General features: G+C 50.0%; 1 protein-coding gene across 1 annotated transcript in view; it reads right to left on the reverse strand.

Moving 5' to 3' along the window:
* Positions 1 to 7,303: 7,303 nt before the first annotated feature.
* Positions 7,304 to 17,316, reverse strand: part of LOC125438223 (interleukin 1 receptor accessory protein) — a 50,825-nt gene continuing 40,812 nt past the window's right edge. Inside the window, exon 9 of the mRNA XM_048506486.1 lies at positions 7,304 to 8,582. Within this exon, the coding sequence (XP_048362443.1) occupies positions 7,855 to 8,582 (728 nt within the window). The 3' untranslated portion in view covers positions 7,304 to 7,854. The remainder of the gene's footprint in view (positions 8,583 to 17,316) is intronic.

The raw sequence follows: 17,316 nt of genomic DNA on the forward strand, positions 1-17,316 counted from the left end.
TATGAGGAGAGGCTGCAGCGTTTGGGACTCTTTAGTTTGGAGAGGAGACGTCTGAGGGGGGATATGATTGAAGTCTATAAAATCATGCATGGGGTAGAAAACGTTGACAGAGAGACATATTTCCCTCTTTCTCACAATGCTAGAACCAGGGGGCATCCATTGAAAATGCTGGGGGGAAGAATTAGGACTAATCAAAGGAAACACTTCTTCATGCAACGTGTGATTGGTGTTTGGAATATGCTGCCACGGGAGGTGGTGACGGCCACTCACCTGGATCGCTTTAAAAGGGGCTTGGACAGATTTATGGAGGAGAAGTCGATCTATGGCTACCCATCTTGATCCTCCTTGATCTCAGGTTGCAAATGCCTTAACAGTCCAGGTGCTCGGGAGCAACAGCCGCAGAAGGCCATTGCGTTCACATCCTACATGTGAGCTCCCAAAGGCACCTGGTGGGCCACTGCGAGTAGCAGAGAGCTGGACTAGATGGACTCTGGTCTGATCCAGCTGGCTTGTTCTTATGTTCTTATGATGATCCTGTAACCGTTTCAGAGGGAAGCTGTGTTGTTCTTCGGTAGAATAGCTAGATTCTAGCAGCAGTTGAGAAACCAACAAGATTTCCGGAGTAGTCTGAGCTTTCAGGAGCCGAAGGGATCTTTGACTCTTGAAAGCTCACACCCTCAAAATTGATCTCTAAGGTGCTGCTGAACTCCAGTCTAGCAATTCCCTTCCCCAAATATCATTTCACAGCAGGGTTCTTCAAATACCTGCCCGTTGCACTCACATTCTGTTTGACAATCATAAGCAGGGAGCCGATTTACCATCCATCTGTTCGGCTGCTCACGAATAGTTCGAGCCTGTTCCAAAGTCACTTTTCACATGCTCAAACGGTACGGCACGGTGCCATTGACACCGCTGCGGCATGAATATATTCTTGCAGCTCAGCAAGATTTCTAATTTTTACCTCCCCCGGAGTCCTTGCTGCTGAATGCCCGTCAGCACCCAATCATTTAAATTAAAAAGGAACAAATCACTCAACTGGGGATGATGAAGGAACACTGGTTTTTTTTCAGAGGGTTTACTATTGGTTTCATTTAAGTCCTCGTTATTGAGCGTATTGTGTACATGCACATTTTTGCACAGCCTTATGAAGAAACAGAAGAAGAAGAAGAAGAAGAAGAAGAAGAAGAAGAAGAAGAAGAAGAAGAAGAAGAAGAAGAAGAAGAAGAAGAAGAAGAGGAGGAGGAGGAGGAGGAGGAGGAGTTTGGATTTATATCTCCCTTTTCTCTCCTGTAGGAGACTCAAAGGGTCTGACAATCTCCTTTCCCTTCTCCCCTCACAACAAACACCCTGTGAGGTGGGTGGGGCTGAGAGAGCTCCGAGAAGCTGTGACTAGCCCAAGGTCACCCAGCTGGCGTGTGTGGGAGGGCACAGGCTAACCTGAATTCCCCAGATAAGCCTCCACAGCTCAGGCGGCAGAACTGGGACTCAAACCCGGTCCCTCCAGATTAGATACACGAGCTCTTAACCTCCTACGCTACTGCAAATAGCAGAGCCCACTATTTGATTACCATTATGTGATTGGGGTGCTGTGTGATTTCCAGGCTGTATGGCCGTGTTCTAGTAGCATTTTCTCCTGACGTTTCACCTGCATCTGTGGCTGGCATCTTCGGAGGATCTGATGGTAGTAAAGCAAATGCCAGCCACAGATGCAGGTGAAACGTCAGGAGAAAATGCTACTAGAACACGGCCATACAGCCTGGAAATCACACAGCACCCCAGTGATTCTGGCTGTGAAAACCTTCAACAATACATTATTTGATTACCTGATCCAAAGTTTTTGAGCAGCTGTTTGGCAGCAGATAGACCAGCGATGGCGAACCTTTTCGAGACCGAGTGCTCAAATTTCAACCCAAAACCCACTTATTTATCGCCAAGTGCCAACACGGCAATTGAACCTGAATACTGAGGTTTTAGTTTAGAAAAAACAGTTGGCTGCGAGGCGTGCGTTACTCAGGAGTAAGCTTGGTGGTAGTCGATGGCTTTGCTTTGAAGCAACCGTGCAACTCTTCCAATGGGTAAGTCACGACCCTAGGAGGATTTACTCAGAAGCAAGCCCCATTGCCAGCAACTGAGCTTACTCCCAGGTAAAGGATCGTGCTTGAGTTCTTCGCATGAAAATCAGTGGGGTTTAACAGTGCTTAATGGGGTTACCTACACTGCTTCCCCAAAACTAGGTCTTAGGTTTAATGCTAATAATTTAGCCCAGTGGCCCAGGCCAGCCTAGATGTGGGGGGGGGGCACTCTGCGCGTGCCCACGGAGAGGGCTCTGAGTGCCACCTCTGGCACCCATGCCATAGGTTTGCCATCACTGAGATAGACAGATGTGAAGCAAAGCTCATGACCGACCTCTGGTATTTTTCCAATTGACCTTGCCAGCTGCAAAGTTCACGGCATCTCTAATTCCTAAATGATTTTAACCTCAACTTACAGTCTCATGGACTGCATGAGAAAAATGTCTGTAATAATATAATTACAGCTATAATTGTAGACTAAGCTGAGTTCCCTCCTGATCCCTCTTGGACCTGGTAAAGTGTATCCTTTTCAATTTAGGACTTTTCTAGCTCCTGTTTCTCCCACTGCAGACATGTTTTTTTCTCTCTAGCACGGGTTTTCAGGGGGTGTGGAGAAATGTATTTTATTTTGAGGTTTGGGCTCGACACATACTCCACTTTTAAGTTTTAAAGGTTTTTCTCTCTTTGGCAGGAAGGAGAACGCCAGCTGCTTTCAGACCTCCATCAAAGCTTTGAAAATGCAAATGGCCGTCTTGGCCAGAGAGAACGAAGTGGGCCTCTCACACTTTATGCGCACTTTAACACCTAGAAGGGAGTTGGAGACTCAGGGTCTGTCAGGGGTGGGACTATATCTCCCGAAGACTTCGGGACAGTGGTGGGATCCAAAAAGTTTAGTAACAGGTTCCCATGGTGGTGGGATTCAAACTGTGGCGTGGCGCCAATGGGGCTGGGCGGGGCACGACGGGGGCGTGGCTGGGCATTCCGGGGACGGGGCATTCCTGGGCGGGGCTGTGGCAAGGACGCAGCCGCTGCGCCGGTCCTTGGGTGGGAAACGAATGCACGCAGGCGCAGGCTGCCACACATGCCGGTGCACCTCCTGCTAGACTGCTTCATGTTCTGCGCTCTGCTGCTGAGAGGAGGAGCGTAGCTAAGGCAAAAATCACAAGGCAAAATCACCCATTAGTAACCCCCTCTCGGCACACACAAATAATTAGTAACCTACTCTCGGGAACCTGTGAGAACCTGCTGGATCCCACCTCTGCTTCAGGACCCACGGTGGGATGGGAGAACAAGGAAGACAAACTCCCTTGGCATGGAGGGAGAGAGGGTTATGTTGCAGGTCCCTTTGGACAGGTATGTTCTGACTGAATACATCTGGAGCACAGGTGTCAAACTCGCGGCCCTCCAGATGTTATGGACTACAGTTCCCATCATCCCCTGCCAGCATTCCGCGAGAAGAAGAAGAAGAAGGAGATTTCATACCTGAAGGAGGAATCCCGACTGGAGGGTGTTTACGTGTATGTAATGATGGATCCCTGGTGTCACTCGGGCACATTCTATTCGATGGCAAGAGGTGGGACAGCATTAGAAAGATTCTTACTAGCCCTTCAATAGCCTGTTTTCCAGGAAGGAAAACTCTAACAGCATGAAAATGTTGAAATCACACTTAAAAGCCCAATTTGTTTGGATTGCATTCAAAATCAGGAACGTATTGCCATTAAAGTGAGCAATACTGTTTGAGCGGCCAGGGGTAAAGGAGCCAGAGGCCTCTATCGCCACCTCTTCAGGATTGATTGCAGTGAGAATGTAACCTCTGTCTGTGGGTTCTGTGGGGCAGAACTTGGAATGGGTTTGCAACCACAAATTAAAAAAAAAACCCAAAATGGTTTACTTTCTTAACATCTAACATCAACATTTAACATCACACTTCAAGGCCCTGTTCAGGTTGCATTTTCAAGTCCTTCTAGTTACAGTCTTGTAATGCCAGGTCCATTTCTTCTTGCAAGTGGGTTGGCTTCTGAAGACTCCCAGGGCTTGGTGAACAGGATTCAACATGGTGAAGGTTTCCAGGAGAACTCTCACCCATTACAACCACAAAAAAACCTTAACAAGGTGTTAAGGGCTTATAAGCATAAGCATTTTTATTGTCATTGTGCACGCACAACGAAATTTACAGCAGCATTCCTCGATGCACACAATTTCAGACTCATACCCCATCCTCACTTTCCCCTCCCTCCACCCATCCCTACACAGCCCCAAACACATCAACACGAAGCCGCGGAGTTCAGCATCGCCACAGCTCTAGAGCAGAAGCTGTCTCTAAGCCTCTTTGTCCTAGTTTTGATAGACCTGTCTCGTCTGCTGGATGGAAACAGTTCAAAAAGAGAGTGTGCTGATTATACCAATCAAGGTCCGAGTCTGGTCGCCTCGTCTCCTCCAAACTACATGAGCTCTGCAGCCTCCTGCTGCTTTGAGTCTCCACCCCTTTCTGGGTCAACCCATTCTGAGCATGGGGGGTTACAAGAACACTTGGACTGGGCCCTTTGTGGACCCACTGTGGATCCCGCTGAAACTTTTGTTCAATAGCCAAGCATGAAGGGGGGGAGGGGTCTGCAACAGAAGGTCAGCTGCAAATAACTCCAGGGTGGGAAATTCCTAGAGATTTGGGGCTGGGGACGGCAGAGTGTGTGTGTGGGGGATGAGGGTGGGATATAATGCCAGGGGGCGCGGGGGCAGGGGGGCACCCAGAATAGGTGTTGCCCCTGGGTGCCATTTCCCTCCAATACACCTGTGGCTGGTGGTCACTTGTTTCATGCCTGCTGTTTGGGGAGGCTCTGTTATCAATCCTACCATTGCAAAGTCGAGAGGGTCATATGCAGAGGTGGGATCCAGCAGGTTCTCACCAGTTCCCGAGAGTGGGTTACTAATTATTTGTTTGTGCCGAGAGTGGGTTACTAATTGGGGTCTGCTTTTCCGTTAGAAATTCCATTAGGTCCAAAAAGCATAAAGTCCTGTCGTTTCCTATGTGGCTGGTTAGCGAAGGTAGAAAACGGGATATTTCTCCCTGTTGGGCTGTTTTAAAAACATGTTTTAGAAATATGGCAAAGTTCCTTGTTTAAGGAAAGTCTCCTTCTTTTGATTTCTAGAACAAAAATTAAGTATTTGAAAGTATTAAGTATTTGACAGGCAGTCAGTTAGAGGAGAAGTAGTTGTTTCTGTTGGCAGAAGACGATAGGACTGGCTATAATGAGTTTAAATTATGGACAGAAAGATACCAGCTGGAAATTAGGAACTTTTTTTTTTGCAGTAAGAGTTTTTTACAGTAACAGAGAAATTATTAATGCCCCGCCCCCGGAATGCCTGGCCACGCCCCCGCCGTGCCCCGCCCAGCCCCATTGGCGCTACGCCACTGTTTGAATCCCACCACCATGGGAACCTGTTACTAAAAATTTTGGATCCCACCACTGGTCATATATCATAGTTCATTGTGGTCCCAAACCCTACTGGGGCGGAATGAATACTGCATGCAGGCACACGTGAACCTTATATGCTGCCAGGTGAATGTCAGAATTTTTGAAATCTGGCACTATCAGAAAATTGGTTTACATAATATTTCTGAAAAACTGGATTTTCTTTAGCCCTTCCCACCTCACGAAGGCATGCAATTTTCCACGTCACTCCCGAGGTGCAGTCCTTTGAGAAACCAGAACACTGAGGTATGGTTAAATCATTCACAGAAATGAAAGTTTAATTTCAAACAGTTTTATTTCAAAGGTTGTGGAGTTATCCCTGCCTTCAAAAATCCATTTGCTTCTTTTTAAAAGAGTGGGCTTTTACATTATTTATTATCAAAAATGGCAACGGCAGCAAAGTGAAAATCTGACATCGTTCCAAACGAGCCATCACAAAATCAGAATGTATATCTCCAGTGTAAAAATCCCCCCACACCAGAAGAAGAAGAAGAGGAGGAGGAGGAAGAGGAGGAGAAAAGAAGAGCAGAAGAAGAAGAGGAGAAGAGAAAGAGAAGAAGAAGAAGAAGAAGAAGAAGAAGAAGAAGAAGAAGAAGAAGAAGAAGAAAAGGAGGAGGAGGAAGGGGAGAAGAAGAAGAGAAGAAGAAGAAGCAGAAGCAGAAGAAGAAAAGGAGGAGGAAAGGGAGAAGAAGAAGAAGAGAAGAAGAAGAAAAGGAGGAGGAGGAAGGGGAGAAGAAGAAGAGAAGAAGAAGAGAAGAAGAAGAAGCAGAAGCAGAAGAAGAAGAAGAAGAAGAAGAAGAAGAAGAAGAAGAAAAGGAGGAGGAGGAAGGGGAGAAGAAGAAGAGAAGAAGAAGAAATTCTATATTTCCCTTTCACCAAAATAATCTTCCTGCTTTTCCTGATGCAGCCCTTGACTGACATGCAGCCGCTGGCCGCAAATCTCACATTTTAAAGAACTTATCTGCATCTGGGCCTCACTGTTACCCACATAAAACGCCTCCCACAATAAGCTTAGGATAGACCTCTTCTTTGATACTAACTTTCTCATCCATGTCTCACTCATACAAATAGCAGAAGAGGCCTGCTGGATTAGACCATTAAAGGTCCATCGCCCAGCATCCTGTCTCACGCTGTAGCCAACCAGCTTCTCTGGAGGTCCAACCGCAGGGCACCGGGGCCAAGGGCTTCCCCTGACGTTGCCCTCTCGGCTGGTATTTTAGAGGTTGGTTGACGGCCTCTACATCTCAACCACTCCTGGTACAAAGAAGTATTTCCTTTTGCCTGTCCTGAATCTACTGCCCATCAGCTTCATAAGATTCCCCCGATGTCTTCCATTTTAGAAGAGGAAGGAAAAGTGTGGGACTTTCCCCACTGACAGAGTTGAACTGGTTTCTACCTAGGTTCGCCTCAGTGAATCCCCACTGCCCCCAAGCTCAACATTGTTTTGTCTCAGTTCCGCCCACTCAGAACTGCAACATCCTTGTCGCAGTTATGAACTACACTTTTCTGCCGGAACAAGGTCGATACCGCTTCCAAGCTTCGAAGTGGGGAAGCATCGAAAGGACACCTCATCCGTTCAACCAATCACGAGCCGCTTTTGTGGCATGCGCAGAACGGGAGAGTCGTGGCGGGCAGAAAGCGCATGTAACTGTAAACTGTAAAAACTGTAAAAAAAAAATAACGCTCCCGTTTCCCGCCGTAACACAAGCGCCAATCACGATTGAGGAACGAAACAGGCACCAAGATGATCCCGCCCACTTAGCTTGGTTCCAGGGGGCCAACTCAGTTGCTGTGGGGACAGCCTGGAATCGCCCTCCACTGAAGGGAACCGAGTCGACCTTAGCTCCCTTCTGTAGTGGGGAAAGACTCTGTGTCGACTCTCTTTACCTGGTACACAATTCTATAAACCTCTATCGTGTTCCCCCTTAGTCGTCTCTTTTCTAAATCAAAAATCCCAGAGTCTTCAGCCAGTCCTTATAAGGAAGGTGCCCCAACCTTCAGATCATCCTGCTCGCCCTCTTCTGTTCTCCCCTGGAAAAATTTCTGATTCCCATCATGTATTTAGAGACCCTTGAAGAACCACTTGAAAATAACACTTAAAACTCTTCCGTTCTTTGAGCCAGGAGCTGCTGGTGGGCCACCTCTACCTTCATGAAGGTCTGTGGGATGGACTGACCCACCAGGCCCACACAAGTCACCTGCACAACTCTGCATATCAAGCAGGGTTGTTGTTGTCTGTCACTGTCGGGGGAAGTCATCCTCTCCTGCTCTCTGCACCTGAGGGCTGAGGAGGAGAGCTTGCAAGCCGTTGGCTAGAGCACGTAGAAGTCATTATTGTTGGACAAGTCTGAGTACTGGTGGAGACCAAGGGCTGGTGTTTGTGAGGCTGCAGGAGGGAGTTTGGCGCTGGTCTGGTGCTGGGGTCCCGTTGGTTCCCCAACAAAGGCCTTGCGGGACTGCACCTGCCGCTTGGGCTTGCCCACCCCATGGCTCTGGCTGCTGAGTTTGTGGTTCCCGTCGCAGTAGGCCACGCAACATCGGCAAGCAAGGAATGGCTTGGGGTGGCCTTTGGCCTTGACTCGGGGCAAAGGGGGCAGCCCTCGTTGAACGGGGATGCCCGACCGGGAGCCCTGCTCGTCAGCCTGCCCTTTCAAGCGGCCTTTCTTCTTCTGGACGTGGTCCAGGCTCACGTCGGAGTGGGAAGAGCAGCTCTCGTTCCACGGGGAGCTGGTGGTGCTCAGGCTCCTCAGGGGCAGGGCGAGGCGCAAGGCCTTCCAGAACTTGGAGCCGGGCCGCTTGGACCTCTCCCCTTTCCACGTCACGAAGGCCACCGAGTCCTTCAGCTGCTGGATGCTGGGGTGGGCCCGCAGGAGCGGCCGGTGCTCGACCACGACCAGTTTGGTGGCAATGTGGTTCTGGCAGAGGAGGCCCAGTTTGAACTCCAGCATGCTGATGCTCTTCTCCAGCAAGTAGTCGGGACTCAGCACCACGATCATCTTCCGGCTCTTCTGGATGAAGTCGAAAATGGCTTCCGTGATATCTGAAAGGGAAGGGAGAGGGTCAGAGAGCCGTTCTTCCAACGCCAGTGGTCCTCACCAAGGGAACCACGTTGGCATCCTCTGTATCTGGAGGGGCCACTCTGGGCTGGGAAACTCTGGACATTCTATGGTGGACCCAGAGAAAGGTGTGGTTTGTGGAGGAGAGAGATCTCGGCTGGTTAGCATGCCATAGAGTAGGTCTGCCAGAGGGGCCGTTTTCTTAAGGGGGAAATGTTTTTTGGAGCACGTTCTAAGTCCGGGAGTTCTCCAGGCCTCAATGGGCGATTCCGCACACGAGTGAAATAGGCTCGACCCAGTTCCCTGAGAAGGGAACTGACCTAGGTCGAAGCCACTGTTGTTCCCCACTGCAACCAGCTTGATCCCAGCTCGGAGAGCGGGATCATCCTGTGCTCCATTCCGATTGGCTCCTGTTCTACGGCCATGTTCCGTCTATCCCCACACACATTATAAAAAAATCTGCCAAAGGAATGGAGGGACGAAGGTGGCGATTTTTGATTGGCCAGCTGTACGCATGCCCGAAACACTCAGCTGTGATTGGCTGAATGGGGGACTCCTGGCACCAGAGATTCCGCACTTTACTGGAATCGAGCTGAGTTCGAGCGGGGTTCCCTGAAAAAGTAGTCGTTCCCAACTGGAGTCGGAAATTTGACCGTTACACGGGGCGAAGCTGGTACAAAACCACGCCGATCCCAGTGGTTGTGCGGAGCACTTAGGTCGAACGCAGGTCGAACTTAGGTCGATAACGCAAGCGCGGAATCGACCAATTAGAGATCGGTTTTGTCCTGGAGCTCTGAGGAGAGAAGACGGGCATCATAACATAGAATTGGCCCTCCAGGGGAGCTGTAACCCGGAGGGCACTTGCAATTCCAGATCTCCAGGTCCCGACTGGAAGTTGGCAGCCCTAACTGCCCTCAGCACTCCCATCAGTGAAGGAGACCGCCCCATCCCTAAAGACTTTATGTGACTTAGTGACTGCCAGATAGAACAGGATGGAGCCTCATGGCCCCCGGGTATCATAGGAACTGTCTTCTTTTTCTTTGGGGGGGGCAGCAGCACCACAGACGTTGGGGCCCCTCAACCCTACAGAGATTAGCCTGAGCCGCTGCATTCATGATCATCTAGAACCAGGGGGCATTCCTTGAAAAAGCTGGGGGGAAGAATTAGGACTAATAAAAGGAAACACTTCTTCACGCAACGTGTGATTGGTGTTTGGAATATGCTGCCACAGGAGGTGGTGATGGCCACTCACCTGGATAGCTTTCAAAGGGGCTTGGGCAGATTTATGGAGGAAAAGTTGATCTCTGGCTCCCAATCTTGATCCTCTTTGATCTGAGGTTGCAAATGCCTTAACAGACCAGGTGCTCGGGAGCAGCAGCAGCAGCAGCAGAAGGCCCTTGCTTTCAGCTCCTGCAGGTGAGCTCCCAAAGGCACCAGGTGGGCCACTGCGAGTAGCAGAGAGCTGGACTAGATGGACTCTGTTCTGATCCAGCTGGCTTGTTCTTATGTTCTTATCTCCCCAGTGAGAGAGAGAGAGCCCAGCATTTTCCCTTGCGCCTGCCAAGTATGTTAGGAGCTTTATCGCAAGTTTCCCAAACATCTGGAGGGATTGTAGCAACCGAGGACGGTTTTCATGAGCATTTAGATGTCAATTTCCAGAACAGCGCAGTATTCTTAGAGCCCACAGCTAAATTAAGCTGTTCCCCAGCATCTAATATAGTTTGTTCCTTTTTGATTTGTCTTGAGGATTTATATTTGTTCTCGGCCTTCCTCATTTCTATGAGGAGCTTGTCAGAAGGGGTTTAACCTTATAGGCTCTCACCATAGACCTCAACTCATTTTTTAGGTTCCTACAATCTGTGTCAAACCAAGAATTACTTGCTCAAAGTATGTTAGGAAGTGGGTGGGGGATCAGGCGGGGCTTTTGCCAAACAGGAAGAGTTTGGATTTGTACCCATTTTTTCTCAACCATAAGAAGAAGGAGGAGGAGGAGGAGTTTGGATTTATATCCCCCCCTTTCTCTCCTGCAGGAGACTCAAAGGGGCTGACAATCTCCTTGCCCTTCCCCCCTCACAACAAACACCCTGTGAGGTAGGTGGGGCTGAGAGAGCTCCGAGAAGCTGTGACTAGCCTAAGGTCACCCAGCTGGTGTGTGTGGGAGTGCGCAGGCTAATCTGAACTCCCCAGATAAGCCTCCACAGCTCAGGCGGCAGAGCGGGGAATCAACCCCGGTTCCTCCAGATTAGATACACGAGCTCTTAACCTCCTACGCCACTGCTGCTCCTAAGAGGTCTCAAGGATGCTTACAAGCTCTTTTCTCTTCCTCTCCCCCCAGCAGACACTTTGTGAGGTCGTTGGGCTGAGAGAGTTCAGAGAGAACTGGCCAAGCAGAGGCGGAGTGAGGGGAAACTGCCCTGCACCCCTGCCACGGTGTCGCCCACCTTGCCACGGAACGCCCCACAAAGCCACGCCACACCCCAACCACGCCCTCTTGATGGCCCAGCCGCACCTCCGCCGCCACTCCGCTCAGGGCATCGTGGCCCCCCCCCCCACCCAGCAGGCTTTGTGTGCAGGAGGGAGGAAAACAAACCCGCTTCACCAGGTAAGAGTCCACCACTCGTGTGGAAGTGTGGGGAATTAAACCACCTGCTTTTAACCTCTACATCCAGAGGTGGGATCCAGCAGGTTCTCACAGGTTCCCGAGAGTAGGTTACCCATTATTTGTGTGTGCCGAGAGGGGGTTACTAATGGGTGATTTTGCCACGTGATTTCTGCTTTACTTATGCCCCTCCTCTCAGCAGTAGGGCGCAGAACTTGAAGCAGTCTAGCAGGAGGTGCACCGGCGTGTGTGGCAGCCTGCGCCTGCTTGCATTGGTTTCCCGCCCAAGGACCGGCGCAGAGGCTGCGTCCTTGCCACAGCCCCGCCCAGGAATGCCCCGCCCCCGGAATGCCCGGCCACGCCCCCGTCGTGCCCCGCCCAGTCCCATTGGCGCTACGCCGCAGTTTGAATCCCACCACCAGGGGAACCTGTTACTGAAATTTTTGGACCCCACCACTGTCTACACCCCACTAGGAAGGTTTCTGATTGACTGCCGGAGGTTTTTTAAAGTGTTGCTTTGGCTGCGGTTGCCAACACGACACAAGGGTCTACACAGGGCTACTACAGTTAAGCTGTGGCGGCCATTTTGTGACAGCATGTGCAGCTGCCGTTCTGTAGCGGCCATTTTGTTGCTGGGCTGTGCCAGGATTCCAGATGTGCCCACAGAGTCAAAAAAAGGCGACAACCCGCAGCCTAACCTTTGTGAGACCTGGCCAATCAGTTCTCACAACTAGTTGAGGGCCCTGAAACTTTACTTTTAAGCTGCTCCCCATTCTTCTGCTGGACCTGGTGGGTTCTTGGCCACCTGACTCGTCCCCTCTGCCTTCTTGCACAGAGAAAGCCACATCTTGGACAGAAAGGCTCCGGCACCAGACTCCTTGGCTTTGGTTTTTACCTTACAGCCATTTTTTGAGGACCCTTTCACCATGCAGGCACGAGTCAGCAGTGTGATGCAGCGGCCAAGAAAGCCAATGCGATTCTGGGCTGTATCAATAGGAGTATAGTGTCAAGATCAAGGGACATAATTGTACCACTCTACTCTGCATTGATCGGACTTCACCAGGAATATTGTGTACAGTTCTGGGCACTGCAATTCAAGAAGGATATGGACAAGCTGGAATGGGTTCAGAGGAGGGTGACCAAAATGGTCAAAGGTCTGGAGTCCATGCCCTGCGAGGAAAGACTTAGGGAGTTGGGGGTGTTCAGTCTGGAGAAGCAGAGGTTAAGGGGGGGGGGCATGAAAGTCATCTGAAGGGATGTCATGTTGGTGAGGGAGCAAGCTTGTTTTCTGCTGCTCCAGAGACCAGGACCAGGAGTCATGGGTTCAAGGGGAAGGAAAAGAGTTTCCGCCTAAACATCAGGAAGAACTTCTTGACCGTCAGGGCTGTTTGACCGTGGAATTCACTACCTCAGAGTGTGGTGGAGTCTCCTCCTTCGGAGGTTTTTAAACAGAGACTTGATGGCCAATTCTAGGGGAATCCAGATCCCTCCTGATGGCAAATCAGCTGGAGCCACTGCGGAGATTTGAACTGGAGGAGGAGGAGGAGGAGGAGGAGTTTGGATCTATATCCCCCCTTTCTCTCCTGCAGGAGACTCAAAGGGGCTGACAATCTCCTTGCCCTTCCCCCTGCACAACAAACACCCTGTGAGGTGGGTGGGGCTGAGAGAGCTCCGAAGAACTGTGACTAGCCCAAGGTCACCCAGCTGGCGTGTGTGGGAGTGCACAGGCTAATCTGAATTCCCCAGAGAAGCCTCCACAGCTCAGGCAGCAGAGCTGGGAATCAAACCCAGTTCCTCCAGATTAGATACACGAGCTCGTAACCTCCCACGCCACTGCTGCTCCTTAACCTCCTACGTACACCAAGAGTTCCCTTTCTGAACGGTGGGCGCTTTTGGAAATCTGAGAAATGGCAAATGGCTGTCTCTGGAGGTGCCCACCCCCAAATGTCCCCCTCTACCCCCTCCTGAAAAGGTGGAGATCCTGGGCAGGACCACATGCTAAGGAAAGTCCAGTTGCTTGCCTGTCCTCCTAAAACAGTGGTGGCGAACCTATGGCACGGGGGCCAGAGGTGGCACTCAGAGCCCTCTCTGTGGGCACGCGCAAACAGAGTGCCCCCCTCCCACATCTAGGCTGGCCTGGGCCGCCGGGCTCAATTATTAGCATTAAACCTAAGACCTAGTTTTGGGGAAGCAGTGTAGGTAACCTTGTTAAGCGCTGTTAAACCCCACTGATGGTCATGCGAAGAACTAAAGCGTGATCCTTTACCTGGGAGTAAGCTCAGTTGCTGGCAATGGGGCTTGCTTCTGAGTAAACCCTCCTAGGGTCGTGATTCACCCGTTGGAAGAGTTGCACGGCTGCTTCAAAGCAAAGCCACTGGCTACCACCAAGCTTACTCCCGAGTAATGCACGCCTTGTAGCCAACCTCAGTATTCAGGTTAAATTGCTGTGTTGGCACTTTGCGATAAATAAGTGGGTTTTGGGTTGCAATTTGGGCACTCGGTCTCGAAAAGGTTCACCATCACTGTCCTAAAACTCCAGTGGAAAACTCTTTCATTTAATTGAGGACAGCCAACGGCAACCCTTGTCTGGCAACATCTATACTCCCATTTCTGAAAAGTCTGGCCAGCATCAAGGGAACAGGCAGGTACCAGGATCCCCGCTGGGGAGCCCCGATATTTGCCATGAAGCTGTGATTTCCCTGGGCCACAAAACGAAGAATTGCTACGGAGAAGGCAAAGTACCCCCATCCCCATAAATCAGGCGCTGCACCCAGTCACTGTACCCCTTGGCTACAAGAGCTTCTCTTTATGCCAACGTGGTCCAGTACCTATTGTATGGTTTCCCTGTCTGGATCCAAGCTTGGCACAAGAGCCTGGAGCATATCCAATCAAACTTCCTATATAAGATATTTGGCACCCCACATTGTGTCCCTTACGGTGTGCTCTGTCTGGAATCAGGGCAACATTTATTAGAGACTAGGGCATGGGCTGTAACATTTAAGTTTGGGCTGCGTCTGCTTCTGCACAGATCCAAAAAGTTTATCTTTGCTAGAAATGAGGGAGCTTCAGCTTTCAAAGTGGTGGCTCCATATTGAAAGAAAAATCTTCTCCTTGGGTTTCTCATGGGAGTCTCTTCGTATGCTTACCGCCACGGAAATTTACCATCATCTAAAGATCAGACTGTACGACCAGGAATACCAGTCTCTCCTGAGTGCTGCACAAAGCTCCTGTTCCCCTCTATACTTTGGGATCACACCCCCGAAATCTAGCCCTGCTGTATACTTAGAACAGCTTGTTAATTATAAGTGCAGATGGGTCATGACCAGAGCAAGGTGCAACTCATTCCCCTCTGTCTATCTTCAAGGTCGTTTCCTTAACATCCCACAAAGTGAGCGTTGCTGTCGGTACTGTCCCAACGCTATGGACTCCATCCCTCATGTCCTGCTTTACCGTTCGAGGTATGATGATATTAGAACGGATCTGGGAGCTTTACTACCTCTAGAATTTATGTTTCTCTCAGACAAACTAAAAATGTCTAAGCTATTGAACAGCCCTCATGTAGAAATTTCTGAAGCAGTTGCTACATTTTTAATCGATGTTCTACATGATATATAACTGTGGTGGCGAACCTTTGGCACTCCAGATGTTATGGACTACAATTCCCATCAGCCCCTGCCAGCATGGCCAATTGGCCATGCTGGCAGGGGCTGATGGGAATTGTAGTCCATAACATCTGGAGTGCCAAAGGTTCGTCACCACTGATTTATATAACAATGATCCTGTTTTTGTACTTGGAACGTATGGTACTTCTGGTTTATGCCTAATAAAGGTTTTTGGATTGGATTGGATATAGCTTCCAAACTGAAGTTGTGTGTTGCCTGCAGTGGGGCTGAACGTGACCAAGGCCGGGGGGAACAGAAAAATGGGACTGAAATAAACACATGGAAAAATGGCAAAGGAACTGAAACACAAGAACAGAAAATACCAAAATAAGCATTTTATTGAAACACAAAACAAAAGACGACAAGTGGCACTTTTTAATGCAGATGGTATAAAAAGAATACAGAACACAAGAGAGAGACAAAAACGGACCAATGAATCGAGCAAACAGAACTGGTGATCTTGCGGGAGCGCGCACGTTCAGCTTCCACGATGCATCCCCTTCATTCGGGGGCAAACAGAGCCCCAAGGACAGGGGGCCAAGATGGGCCTGTGCATGCAGAGGTCAGCATCTGAGGAGTGTGGCACACTCCTGGCCAGGAGGCACACACATTCTTTACAGGTGTGCAACTTTGCAATAATGCACAACGGAAGACACATAAACTGTGTGTGCGCACACGCGCATTAGGTTGGGCTCTACGTTTAGACTTTGGTGCACTTTCCTCCTAAGACAGTGGTGGCGAACCTATGGCATGGGTGCCAGAGGTGGCACTCAGAGCCCTCTCTGTGGGCACACACAAACAGAGTGCCCCCGCCCCACACATCTAGGCTGGCCTAGGCCACTGGGCTCAATTATCAGCATTAAACTTAAGACCTAGTTTTGGGGAAGCAGTGTAGGTAACCCTGTTAAGCGCTGTTAAACCCCACTGATTTTCATGCGAAGAACTCAAGCGTGATCCTTTACCTGGGAGTAAGTTCAGTTGCTGGCAATGGGGCTTGCTTCTGAGTAAACCCTCCTAGAGTCGCGATTCACCCATTGGAAGAGTTGCACGGTTGCTTCAAAGCAAAGCAAATGACTACCACCAAGCTTACTCCCGAGTAATGTGCACCTCGGAGCCAACTGCTTTTTCTAAACTAAAACCTCAGTATTCAGGTTAAATTGCCGTGTTGGCACTTTGCGATAAATAAGTGGGTTTTGGGTTGCAATTTGGGCACTCGGTCTCGAAAAGGTTCGCCATCACTGTCCTAAGAGCACCAAATGTCCTCCCCATCCCATCCTTCATTTTATCCTCACGGAAGCCCCATGGTTGGTCACGCTGAGACTGCGTGGCTCAGGGTCTTGCTTTCACGGCAGAGGGGGGGATCTGTACCTAGGCAGCCCAACCCCCCCAACTTCTATCAGCTTTACAACACAGGTCAAAATAGCTGAAAATGTTAAGCAGAAAGACATCTGGTTTCACCGGCACAACTGGGGCTCCCAGACTAGTCTGCTTGCTTGACTCCAGTGAAGGTCAGTGCCATACTGACCATGGGGGAAAGAGCATACGTACACAGCATCTCCAGGTACCCCAAGAATGATGCAATGTGTGCGGTGGCTCTTTTTGGACAGCTTTGGAAACCCACCGTATTTACATGACCGAACCGGCACCATTATCCTGCAATGCCAACCCAAGCCACAAATTCCCAGTTATTTCAGCCAAGGATATCCTGGGCCATTCACAGACAACTGGAACAGGTTGTGTGCCACACCGAGATCTGTGTTGTGTGCCACACCGATGTCAGCCCTACTAACTGCTTGCTCTCAGACTAGCCGACCTTACAAGGTTGTAGTGAGGAGAAAGCACAGAAGCTGCCCTGAACTTAATTCTGAGCGTGTGGAGCATCAACGGCTACACGACTCCTCATGTTTCTCCCGCACAAAAACCGAGTTTCAGCCTCCGTCTTGTCAGACGTTCATTCTCCCGCGGCTGAAGCCTCCACCGCTACTCCTGACAGAGAGCAAAGCTGCCCCCCCCCGGCATTTCTTATGGGGTCTATTCCCCAATCAGATCCCACCTGCCTCTCATTCACAAACCAAATCCTAAGTGGCGACCCCAAGTTAATCTTTTTCAGCCCCACTCGCTCCTGAGCTATGGGATGTTTGTGGGTCTGTGCAGTGGTGGGATTCAAATCATTTAACAACCGGTTCCAGTGGTGGGAGTCAAATAATTTTAACAACTGGTTGTTTACAAGCACCATGTTAACAACCGGTTCTGCCAAAGTGGGGCGAACCGGCCGAATCCCACCACAGGGTGGGGGTCTCTGTGGCATTATGCCCTTTCCCCACCCCCAGATCTTTAGGAATTATCCAACCCATAGCCAGCAACCCTATTTTCACTCGCTATATGCCACACATTGCAGGGGTCTCTTCAGCAATAAGCCCCTAATCCTGTTCTCTATGGGCACATTTGATAACAGCT

This window comes from Sphaerodactylus townsendi, linkage group LG08, assembly GCF_021028975.2.
Source record: "Sphaerodactylus townsendi isolate TG3544 linkage group LG08, MPM_Stown_v2.3, whole genome shotgun sequence".
Taxonomy (NCBI): Eukaryota; Metazoa; Chordata; class Lepidosauria; order Squamata; family Sphaerodactylidae; genus Sphaerodactylus; species Sphaerodactylus townsendi.